Source organism: Python bivittatus, unplaced genomic scaffold, assembly GCF_059951505.1.
Source record: "Python bivittatus isolate LINGU-HERP-01145 unplaced genomic scaffold, Pbiv_v1 ctg000330_np1212, whole genome shotgun sequence".
Lineage (NCBI taxonomy): Eukaryota > Metazoa > Chordata > Lepidosauria > Squamata > Pythonidae > Python > Python bivittatus.
In genome coordinates this window covers 51,540,028-51,552,247 of record NW_028277058.1, presented here as the reverse complement: position 1 = coordinate 51,552,247, position 12,220 = coordinate 51,540,028, and the positions used below count along the sequence as shown (strand labels likewise).

General features: G+C 39.2%; 1 protein-coding gene and 1 long non-coding RNA gene across 4 annotated transcripts in view; one reads left to right on the top strand and one right to left on the bottom strand.

Annotated features, from left to right (window-relative positions):
- Nucleotides 1–11,295, top strand: part of RERG (RAS like estrogen regulated growth inhibitor) — a 111,969-nt gene extending 100,674 nt beyond the window's left edge. The window contains exons 4-5 of one of the 3 annotated variants that reach the window (XM_088141307.1): nucleotides 1,452–1,525; nucleotides 6,047–11,295. In XM_088141307.1, coding sequence (XP_087997433.1) covers nucleotides 1,452–1,525; nucleotides 6,047–6,454 — 482 coding nt within the window. In that variant the 3' untranslated portion in view covers nucleotides 6,455–11,295. The remainder of the gene's footprint in view (nucleotides 1–1,451; nucleotides 1,526–6,046) is intronic. The other 2 variants (XM_088141309.1, XM_088141308.1) reach the window with 2 other exon arrangements.
- LOC148215974 (uncharacterized) overlaps nucleotides 1–12,220 on the bottom strand; it is a 40,423-nt gene that overhangs the window by 14,796 nt on the left and 13,407 nt on the right. The gene's annotated exons all lie outside the window — the stretch shown is intronic.

The following is a 12,220-nucleotide window of genomic DNA, read 5'->3' as shown; positions in this document are numbered from 1 at the left end:
ACAAGCAATTTTCCTATAAAGAAGAAAGACTATTTGGGGCTTAGGTTTTTCAGATGATCATTTTGGTACCTATTTTCCCTTAATATAGACACTTTTGCACATATTTTCAAGTTATAAACTACATTTCAGTTCAGGAAAAATGAGTATTTCAGCATGCATTTATGTTCTGGAGTTTTCTCTACATTTCAGAAGTTCAAGATCACTATATTTATATAAAGATTCTGGCGCACCAAATTTTTCATGTATCCCTCTTTTTGATTAATTGATTGTAGGATCTGAGTTGGAAGGGACTGAAGTCATTTAGTCCAGCATTCTGCTCAATTCAGGATCCACTAGAACATCTCACTAGTTAAAGTTGACACAATAGCAATTGCTAGATTTTTCACTTTATAATCTCAGGGTATGAAAAGTCTTAGCCCACCTGGCTAATCTTAATGACAAATATATTCTAGCCTCATACTGAGATCCTTTGCATATTGTCAACAAAAGCCTTGAACTTCAGTTTTAGTCTTGGATACTCCATCAACTAGAAAACCACAGGAAGTCCTGGGGCATTCAAAATAACTTCTGGTCTAATTTCAGCCATTTTCTGCTTCAAGGAAGAATAACCAATGCAAGTAGAGAGTATCTTTCAAAAGCCAATGACTGTGCTGGATACTGAACAAAAGGAGTGGGATCTCGATTTGACTAAAATTGAAATGAAAAAAATTGAAATCTAAAATTTGACATGCGAATTTTGGAATGATGAAATTTTACATCCAGACCTCATGATAAGTCAAATGCCAAATCTCGTTGCATATCAGCTATCAACTATTAAAATAAAATATTAAGCATCAAATATTTGATCTCTGTTGTAATCTCTGTTGTATGTTTTTCTTTCAGAGTTATCATTCAAAATAAACTATGTGATGAATTTTGGGAGCTGGGTTAATTTCATCTCCCATTCATATCAACTTTATAATATCATATCAACATGTATAAATACTATACATATAACTGCATATCAATTTCATAATGCTAAGTGGACCACATCACTCAGACCTGCCATTTGGATAAGCTGTAGGTCAGAATAAGATGCAGTTGGACCTCTTTGTGGCCATGGAAATTGTAGCCGTCTCTGCTGTACACTGATGTCTTAGGCTCACTGTATACCAAAGTCAGCAACCTGAACCCCACAGGCCACCCACCCCCTGCCTCCACTTTTGGTCTTTGGAACAATTCCAGATCATACTATTGAAACTGAGTAGCAAAACAGTTGGTTTTCAATAACATCTTTTTTCTGTGCCCCCCCCCCCCCGCCACTAATGTAACAGACCAAATGGGTTGAAGTAATAACATACATTTCTTAGAACAGAGAGCAGTGGAAAGGTCTAATGAGCAGGGCATACAGAAATGCACCATACTTTCTGATTGTTTTCTTTTAATTTAGTATTTCTCATTTCTTTTTTAAGAGTCCACTTACCGTCATCAAGCCACCATTGATGATGAGGTTGTTTCCATGGAAATACTAGATACAGCTGGGCAGGTAAGAACACTGCTGATCCCTATAGCAAAATGCCAGTGCCAGAAAACTATAATTAACACTAGGGGAAAGTTGTCAAGTATTTATGTGCAGAACATTATAACTGAAATGTTATTAAGGAGACTAAGGAGAATAATCAGAAGATAGTAGGCCAACTATGAGAGAATATGAAAGGGAAGCAATGCTTCATATTCCCTGTAGTTTTAGGGTTTCTTACAACAGCAGAAGTCTCAACTGATTTTTGCTTGTTTATGTGTTTATTAATCCAGGCAAAACAAGAGAATTCCAAGAAGTTCCAAAAGAGGAGATATCTTAGGGACCAAATGGTGAAGAAGGGGGAGAATTATCATTCTCTTCCAAGTAGTTTTGAAAGACGGAAGTAGGGATAAACTTGAACTGGAATGTGAAACTGGCCCCTGAGCTGTTGTTAGATCAGTTGGAGAGGATATGTAGGTATTAAATATTACCCTATGTGTTTTTTCTTATGGAAAAATGATCTTATGGGGGGGGAAAAAGAAGACTTGTTCTAAACCAGAACCGCCCCAGCCAGAGTTAGTGCCCACACAACTGCTTTAAATAATTTTTTAGAAAAGAACATCTCTGCGGCATCTGATTATGAATCTTTGTATGTAAGTCTGTTGTAGAAAAATGTGGGCTGGGACAGTCTTAAGGAACATTATTATGGATGTTTCCTTCCATAGAGTCTAAAGATGCCATCCTGTCTCAATGCAGCTGAGAGGAAGCCTCACCAAATCCAGGGGAACTGATTTCTGACTAGATTTATATAGGATTGACTTGGGAATTCCTATACAAATAAATAAAATGAGGAGGGGATAGAAAAAAGCAGGCAATACAAAACAGAGCTAAAGTTGCATCTCTGGTCTGTACAGAGTACATGCGAATGTAGAGCTAGGTAGTGTCTTCCAAAAATAACATCAAAATAATATTTTTCAATATACAGATAATGCTAATGTTATTCTTGAATCAGTACTGGGTCCAGTTCTGGAAACCACATTTTAAAAAATATATAGATTAATTGGAATGGGTTCAGAGAAGAGCAACAAAAGTGACCAAGAAAGCTGGGAATTTCCTCCCTCCCTCCCTCCCTTTTAGATTTCTCTCTTTCCTTTAGGAGCTCAAGGACTCATTCCCTCAATTTCTCTTACAAAGATGGATTGAAGGACTGGATTTGCTTACTTCTGAGATAAAAAGATTGGGAGGGAAGTGATAGTCTTCTTCACGCAACGGTGTCCACAGAGCCAGGGACACCAAAATAGGCAAGATGGTGGATGTGGCATCACAATGCTAACCCTGCTGTTTCGCACATACATCCAGCATCTTTCCTGTGCTAACGTCTCCCTGCAGGTGCCACTGTCTTCAAGAATCCAAGAGGGGGTTACACAGAAGAAAGCACTAGCTTTTTAAAAAAAGCGTTCCACAGTGTGGAAGTTCCACTACTCATGTGAAGCAAGTCACAGATTTATTGACTGTCAGATTTATACTTGCACGTTGCTGACAAGCAATTCCACTGCAGTTAGCCATGTAACAATTAATATGCTTGGACAACAGTTAGAACAGCATCAACTAAAGCAATACAAGCAATACAGAGTGACAATAAAAGCATAGATAAAATTGAAGCTAGCTGTCCTACAAAGTCATAACAATGTTAAGAATTACATTTGCTTATACAAATCTACAAGTTTTATTTTTTCTTAAAATCAGCCAGTGAGGCTGAAGATAACATCAGGATGTGTGTGGGGGTGTGTGTGTGCCACAATGTTGATGCTGCCACTTAGAAGGCTGTGGCCATAGCTGTTTCTAGCTGGGCCTCTTCTCTAGATGGTACTCAAAACTACAGAGGACAAACTAAGCTTTCAGTTAGCGCCATGATGGGGAAATCATTCTTTTAGATAAGTAGGATCCAACCATAATGGGACTTGTATGTTAAAATTTTGGATTTGGTTTGGGAGGCAATGGGAATGCAGTTAACTGAGTCATGCATTATGTGCTCCCAATAGGGAACATCAGACAGACATTTAGCCACAGCATTCTGGCACCACTGCAGTTTTCAGGTTTCCTTCAAAGGCATCCCTATATAAAACACATTATTCTATTTCAGTCAAGGAAGCCAAGTCAGCCCTGTCCAAAAAGGGGCAAAATTGGTAAATCAAGCATAGCTGAAAGAAGATGCCCTTTCCAGCACACTCATCTGAGTGCTCAGGTGCTCAGAAATGCAATTCCATCCAAAGCATGGAAAGACCTGTCCAAACTGGACAGAGTTAAAACCAGCAACCAAACCCTCAGACCTGTCTGGATTCCATTTTAGTTCACTATGCATCACCCAGTCCACCATCTGGTCCCAGCAGAAGCTGACTTCAGAGGCTAACACAGCTAAAAATGATGGAAAAGAGGAGGGCTGGGTGTCATCCATATAAAGATGACACCCTCTCCCCATTTTCTGACAATTGCACCCAGTAGATATTGAAAGTCAAATAAAACTCTGCAGCACTTCTCAGTGCTTGAGCCTGCCACCATGCTAAAAGTGGAAGGAGGATGGGGCCATACTTCTGACACCCAACTTTGTTACATGCTTCAGAGGTCACCATGACCAATGGTATAAAAAGTCCCCAAGAGATCCAGGGGCACACACAGAGATACACACCCCATTAATCTCCCTCAATAGAAAATCCATCAGGGCAACCAAAGTTGGATAAGGGTTAGATATCTATTGGGGATATTTTAATTTGGATTCCTGCACTGGACTCAGTAGAATAAATGGATTCCAGAAGTTGGACTCAGTAGCCTAGTTAGCCCCTTCCAACTCAACAATTTTGCTGATAAGCAATTGGAGGAAACAGAAATCAGACCAGTATGAAAAAAAGTACAGGAAAATAGCACCTTTTCTAAGGGAATGTCATCCATTTTAGAAATCTAATTCTCCATGGATATTAATCAAGTGGATAAAGAAATCCTGCCTCTGTCATTGGGACTTTGTGGCACAGCTCTCCACTCACTAGGAAAATTATGGAAAGGAAAGAACTGGCGTACATTTGAAGAATTTCCTAACTGGAACATAGAGATACAGATATTTCATCATTTACTGCTCGCAGATGAGGATGAAGAATGAAGCCAGCAGGCCCTGTAGTGTTCTTTCCATCCATGTGATTATGATCAATGAAGGATAATACTTGAAAAATGATTTAATTTTCAGATCATTTCACATTTCACACACACAATTAAATATAGGAAGGTTCTGAGTGGATAATAATTTTGCAAGACAGGCCAGATGCCAGAGAACTGTCTTAGTGACAGCTAAATGCCAAAGTGAAAATGGAGCTTCTGGTCTGCATGCAAATGCAAAATTCAATGAAGGTTACACTGAATTGACTGAAATGTTACATACTTATGCCAATAATGTGATTAAAATATTTAACAAGGTATTTATTGTTAAATGGTATGACACTATTGTTGCACATGCTTTCTTTACAAATAGTAGGTATTCTCTTTAACGTCCCTTCAGCTCTCTGAATCTTAACTTTCAGTTTGATATTGTAATGTCTTATATCTTTGTAGCTGAAGTAACTCCATTTCAATGGTGTCTTAAAAAAATCTCTTTATATGCAAATGTAAGGATATGGAACCTATAGTCCTCCAGATGATGCCAAACTACAACCCCCAGTATTTCTCTCCCCTTGGATATGCTGGCTGATCAAAATGTACAATATGTCGTGCAGTCAAAATGTTCTAATTTCAGAACATCACATTCTAACCTCAGAACAACTGTTCTGAATTTAATGGAAACGGTCCAATCTCTAAATGGGCTATTTCAAGGTCAGAACATTACAAAGCAAAACACTTTGCACACCTCTGTTAACTGGAGCTGCTGGAAGTTGCAATTCAGCAAGTTCTAAAAATATACAGGTACACCATACCTAGAGAAGCAAGTGCCCACATTCACAAATAATTCTAGGTTTTTCAGATCTTCAAATGTCAAGGACTGTTCTTCAGCCAAGATGTGTATGGCTGTTTTCATCCTCAGTGTAGATAAAACAAACATGCATCAACTGGATAGATGAGATTCATATTCCACTGCCTTAGAACAACCACCAATTAGTGTAACTTAGTCTGACCACAATAGCTAAGCCATACAAAGCTCAAAGGGAAAGAACTATTACCTTAAAAAAAAACCCAGGATGTTAGAATAATACAGTGGTCTAAAATTAGGAACACAGACATCCCAGTTCTGGTGATGTCCTCTTGGATTTGGAGTAGCGACTAAGAGTCCGCCCTGAAAAGAAACAAAGCTATGAATGTTTCTCTCCACAAGAATCCAGAAGAATGTTGATTTGTGCAGCTATGTATCCATGTGCATTTAATGCCAGACCCCAGAGAATTTCCCAACCGTATAAAATCACATAGAAACCTCGGCTATCCAAAATCTCAGGTCCTAAAATCTATATGTATTGTTTCTCACCCCAACCTGCAAAACATGTTTCTTCTGCCTGTGTTTCTTTTTTGAAATAGGAGGATGTTATTCAGAAGGAAGGGCATGTACGATGGGGTGAAGGATTTGTGCTGGTTTATGACATCACAGATAGAGGCAGCTTTGAAGAAGTCCTTCCCTTAAAGAACTTGTTGGATGAAGTCAAAAAACCCAAGAATGTTACTTTGATCCTAGTTGGGAACAAAGCAGACCTGGACCACTCCAGGCAGGTCAGCACTGAAGAAGGGGAGAAGCTGGCCACAGAACTAGCTTGCGCCTTTTATGAATGCTCTGCATGTACAGGAGAAGGCAACATTATGGAAGCTTTTTATGAGCTTTGTCGGGAAGTGCGACGCCGGAAAATGGTTCAAGGCAAGACTCGGAGGCGAAGTTCCACTACTCATGTGAAGCAAGCAATTAACAAGATGCTTACCAAAATTAGCAGCTAAAATATCTATATTTTTTTTCCTTTCAGAAGAGGTGCATTTTGCAGGAAGAGGGAACAGAAGGCTTAACTGTGTTTGTCAATAGGATGGTCAAAGCTTTGCATTTTTATTATTAATTATTATTATTGTTGTTGTTATTATACCATCACCTCATTATTCTTGAAGTTAAGAGATGCAAGGAAAGTTTCAGGAATGGTAATACATGCTCTACTCCAGTTTTGTTTATCACCAAATCATATCTTTAAAAAAAAGGTATGTGGAAGATGTATCAGAATGCATCAAGAATTTACCCAACACCATTGGTTTTGCATGCTCACATGTGGCTATTATATGATGGCTTGTCATTGTCTAAGAGGTGACTATCAAGTCTTTGTGGGGTGCAATAGCTGGTTAGTGCACCACCGCGGTCTCCAGAAAGTTACTTCATAAGCCATTGACACGAGGCATTCAAAGAGTGAACTTTGCCACACAACCTTATCTAGTCCAAACATCCAAGCAGAGAGAAAGATGTTAAGGATGGATGTGTGAATCAGTCAATTTCAATTTCACTTAACTTTGCCTTTTGTCAACCTTAAATTCATTTCCTTCTACGTCTGCATTAATTTGCAATTTTAAGGAAAAAAAATTGCACAATTTCAGACACATTTTTGTGCATTTCTCTCAATGTGCACATTTTTGTAGGCGCTCCCCCTTAATGTACATAATTTTAGATGGCATTTATACAATTTTTTGGCAAGTGATTTTTTTCCTAATGTCATTTAAAAAAAAATCCTCTGATGTTATAAACATTCGATATGTATTTTTCAGTTGCATCCTACACCTTAATATTTGTAAGAGAGCATTTAGGGAAGTGTGAATTACGCAACTATCATTGCTGTTTAGAGCACTGTTAAAAAGCTGAACATGAGATGGGTCCCAATGATGGCAGTATTCTTTTCATAGGCCTCCCTTCTCAATTTGAACGTATTTCAAAAATCCATCCTAGAATGTAATTAATTTTGAATATATGTTAAAATAAGAGAGAATATCATAGATTTCTCCACTTAAAGTGTATAGGGAAAGACTGACAGAGCCCCTCTTCCCCTCACCCTTTTATCCAGTACTTCAACTTTAGATGACCAGCAGCAAGGTGGATGGACTCAGTTACAGTGGTGATGAGTGCACTGTTGGAAGACCTAATGACCAGGTTAGGGATAGATCATCATGGAGAAAATCTATCTATGTAATTGTTAGGAGTTGGAAGACTTGATGGCACATAATCAATCAACTTTAGATGTCAGCAGTTGTTAAAGTGATAGAAGAACATTTGTCCTAGACCCACACTCTTCTTGTTTAGTGGCCCTGCCAACTTTTTAAAGCCCCCAACATGCTACCCACCCAAAGGACAATTCTTTGCCACTTTGTACTGAAATTGCCATTTACATTTCACTAGGCATGTAGTGGAACACAGAAGGTTATCTGATTTCTCTAATTCTCCTGGCTGATGTACATACATACATATATACATATTCCTTAAGCCTTTCTTGAAGATCCAAAACTGGGATCTTTAGCAGTTCTCATACACAGATTCACCAATACATCTCACAGCTACAGTATTGTTGGGTCATTTCTGGAAGGCACTTCACACTGTGCTATGAAAACTAAGCTGAGTTGCCTTCACTTTTATTTAGTGGACCCACTGTCAAAGGTGTTACAACTGCCTTATTTGATGTGATATGGTCATGCCTCAAGCCCAGTAAACAGCTCCAAAAGGTGTTGAAGTCCTTTACATGATTCTTCCTGAACATGGTTACATTGTCTTGACAGCTGGGTCGAAAGGCAGTGTAAAGTTATTCCATTTTGACTGGCTTTTGTACCAAGTGACACATTTTAAATAGAAGTTGCTTCTTGGGTAAGATCCCCCCCGCCTTAAGATAATGGCAATCATTGCTTTATTTCATTAGTTCTTTCTTTCAGCTTCAATTTCTTGCCCTTTGATGACTCATGTCTTCTGAACACCTCCTACTCTCAACCCTCACTCCCCCCCCCCCCCAACATTGCTTGGCATGTGAAGATATGTAACTATTACCTTCCCTCTCTTTTTGTACACTGGCCTTGCTCACACACTCGGATGGAAATATAACACTCAGAAATGGCAACAAGCTGAGTTGTGGGTGAGCACAGATGACACTATTGACACATGGACTAGTTACCTCATAATTGGAATATTGCAATGCACTCTTCATCAGGTGGTCTTTGAAAATGATTCTGACTCAGAATACAGCAATGTGATGGTAAATGATGGTAAATGATGCTTGCAAGTTTCTTTCCAGATCTAATCCAAGGCACTCATGAAGGTATTTAAAGCCTTACATGCATAAGACCAGATTACATGTAGTCCCACCTACTGTTGAACTACAGTCCACCCTGTCCTCTTAAATCTTCAATAGTCATCCTTTGCAGATCCCACCAGGGAGATATTTAACATCAGTAGGTAATGTTGCCTTTTTCATGGTGGACTGAAAACTATAGAACAATTGGCATAGTGGTTAAGGCACCAGGCTAGAAACTGAGAGACCACAAGTTCTAGTCCCACCTTAGGCATGAAGCCAGCTGGGGGACCTTGGGCCAGCCACTCTCTCTCAGCCCTAGGAGGCAGGCCAGGGCAAACCACTTCTGAAAAACCTTGCCAAGAAAACTGCAGGAACTTGTCCAGGAAATCTCCAAGAATTGGACACAATTGAATGAATAGAAAAAAAAGGGGGGGGGGTACTGCACAGTAAACCCACTATCATCCACAGAGTATGTTTAAGGGGCTTATGTTGTAATGAGCAGCAGACCAGAATGGCTGACTCTGAAGACAGGCCAAGGCAATGTAAAGTCTAGAGCTAGACTTTAATCATCATTGTGTATCCTTACAATGTCCACTATAGGGAAACAAGGGGAAGGGAAGGCTTGCTACAATTTTTAGAAAACAAGAAGGACAGGATAGGACTAAAAATGGAGAGACAGTTCCCTTCCATCTTGACATTCTTGAATTCAATCTGGAAAGGCGTAGTAAAAAGAGATTCTAGATCAGTGATTGATTAATTATTTAACGGGAAGGGACATACACCTGTCCTGTCTTTATAAATAAGTACTCAGAATGAAGGAAGGTTCATCCACTGACATAGTTAACAGTCATTGAAAGGAAAAGAATATGATGGGTGGGTTAGAGTAATTCTGTGGTTGGAATTCTAAGGAAAAGTTGGATATTTAGCCAAGACACAGATGAAGAGCAGGTCAATCCTCTGATGTCATTAGACTACACCTTCTATCATCCCTCACCTCTGACTACTGCTGAGGGAGGGGAGTTGGAATTCAGTGTCACCTGGAGAGTCAGACGTGCATCCATGATCCGTAGTATAAATATGTATCCACTACAGAAGATGAAATAATTGCTTTCCTAGCAACTTTTCTGTAAAATACAACCAACAGGATTTGTAACAATTCTATATACTTTATGATTCTCCCTATTAAGCATTATACGGTTTAGATCCTGGCTGAGTTCACATGGCACACCTACCCATGGTTAACTATGGATTCACAGACTCCTAGAACTGGAAAGGGGCCTCTGATGCCATTGGGCCCAATTTTACTTTATGCAAATGAAAGTCATTCTAAGAGATGGTGATCTATGTTCTGCTTGAACACATCTAAAGATCTCACAGCCTCTGTGGGCGAGTATTCACTTCTTTTGCTTAATTAATCCACTTTTCTGGGTCTGCTTGATGTTGAACCACAAACTAAACTGTCCCAGAATTGCTAGCCTAACATCTGCTCAAGTAGTTCATAGTTCAATGTGCATAGTTCAATGTGCTGTGTACATCCAGTTGCCTTCTAAGTGGATTCTAATCAAGGTACAAAATCTGTTTCACAGAACGGTATTTGCATGGGCTCTGGGAGGGCTCAAATCTTTCCTTACCCATAAAGTCCATTGGCTGCCCTCTGGCTATTCTTTTTCCCTGCCTCATTCCAATGTATCTTGCAAGATTGTTGTAAGCCTGCAAGAGGTAACTTATTGGAAAGCAATTGTGAAAACTTTAAAAGTATTGTGGAGAAAAGTGATTGCAACTGCTTTTAATAATTTGTGGGTTTCTATATTTAGACCTCCTTGTATGCAACAAAAGGAAAGGATTTCCATTCCTCCTTTTGTCCTGACTTGCTAATTCTTATGTTTTTAAAACATGTGGCATAAGGGTACTGTGGTTTAAAAGAAAATATGACAGTCATAGATGCTATTATTATTATTATTATTATTATTATTATTATTATTATTATTTTGGTGGAGGCACAGACTACCAGATGCTTGACATCTGAATCAATTCCAAGAAAATATAATCCATCATCTTTCAATGATTTGGCATCATGTGAATTGTGGCAGGCAGCCAAGCAGGAAATGACTTTGAACCCCTGTTATCTTTCATTTGTGCTGTAATGGTTATTCTCAATGTTAATTTTCTTGTATTGGTTTTGGGGAGGGAAGTTATTGAACAAGCCTATGTTTCTTGAAAATCTTTGCATTGGTGGGAAGGGATCCTAACCATTCCTAGCAGAAAGATGTGAAGGCTTTGAGGCTGACTTGGCTTTTAATGGCTTAAGCTTTGAACAATGCATCTTTAAGGGAAGACATTTGTAAACTATAGGGGCTTTAACAGAACAAAAGTTCTTGGACATTTGGCCTAGCTGACTTTATTTTTCTTTTAAAATGTTAATCTATAATAAAAGTGTGATTTTAAAAACTCTGGGCTTTTGAATGACGCCTGTACCTTTTAAGACAGCCATCGGGAATCAGTTTGGAGCTAAGACTACATTTAATTTTATGCAGCAAGTCAAGAGCCGCTGTAATAAAAGAAAAGAGGTGTGGGGGGAGAAGGTTGGAGCAACAGCACAGAACAGGTTTCTCAACCTTGGCAACTTTAAGACGTGTGGACTTCAACTCCCAGCATTCCCCAGCCAGCATATGCTGGCTGGGGAATGTTGGGAGTTGAAGTCCACACGTCTTAAAGTCGCCAAGGTTGAGAAACCCTGGCATAGAAAGTGAGCATGTAAATATTCTGACCCTATCTATAGCCAACTAGATGTTGCTAAAAGATTTGAAAGAAAGGCATGAAACTGTCAACGAATAATCGAGAAGACTGCCATACATGCTCTCATTGCTCTTGCCCATTTTTCCCTTAAAAGGAAGTTTAATTTAATCGTAGAATGTTCATAACTCTTAAAAACCATTCTGGATGTTTTTTTCATGGGAGTCTTTTTCTGTAACCCCAACCTTTTCAAGATAGCCAGAGAGACTGTTCCCAACCCGTTTCCCCCCAAACCTCCTACACTGCTGAATTTCAGCACCAAGTGAAGAGGCTCAAGTCACAGCAAGATGCTGAAGGAGGCATGTGCTGAGGAAAAACACAAGCTGCTCCCTGCAGTCTGGAGTTGAGATGAAGGTACAGGCATGTGGATGACCTGATGACCTATTATTCCATAGCAAGCCACCGGGAAGCACAAGCAGATGCTGAGCCCACAAAATGGTTCTGAAAGCTTCTAGAAGCCAAGATCAGTATTCTGCATTATACTAGACATTTTGAGTGATTGTCATGCTTCTCGGCAGGCCAGACTTGAAAGAATTAAACAGACACACAAGAATCCAGGAACTTCTGGTAACTTTTAATGTAGGAAAGTCCAAGAAGCTATTATGAAAGAACTCTAGCACCTGCTGGAGCTCCAACACAAGCTGTTTATAAGATTCAATATACA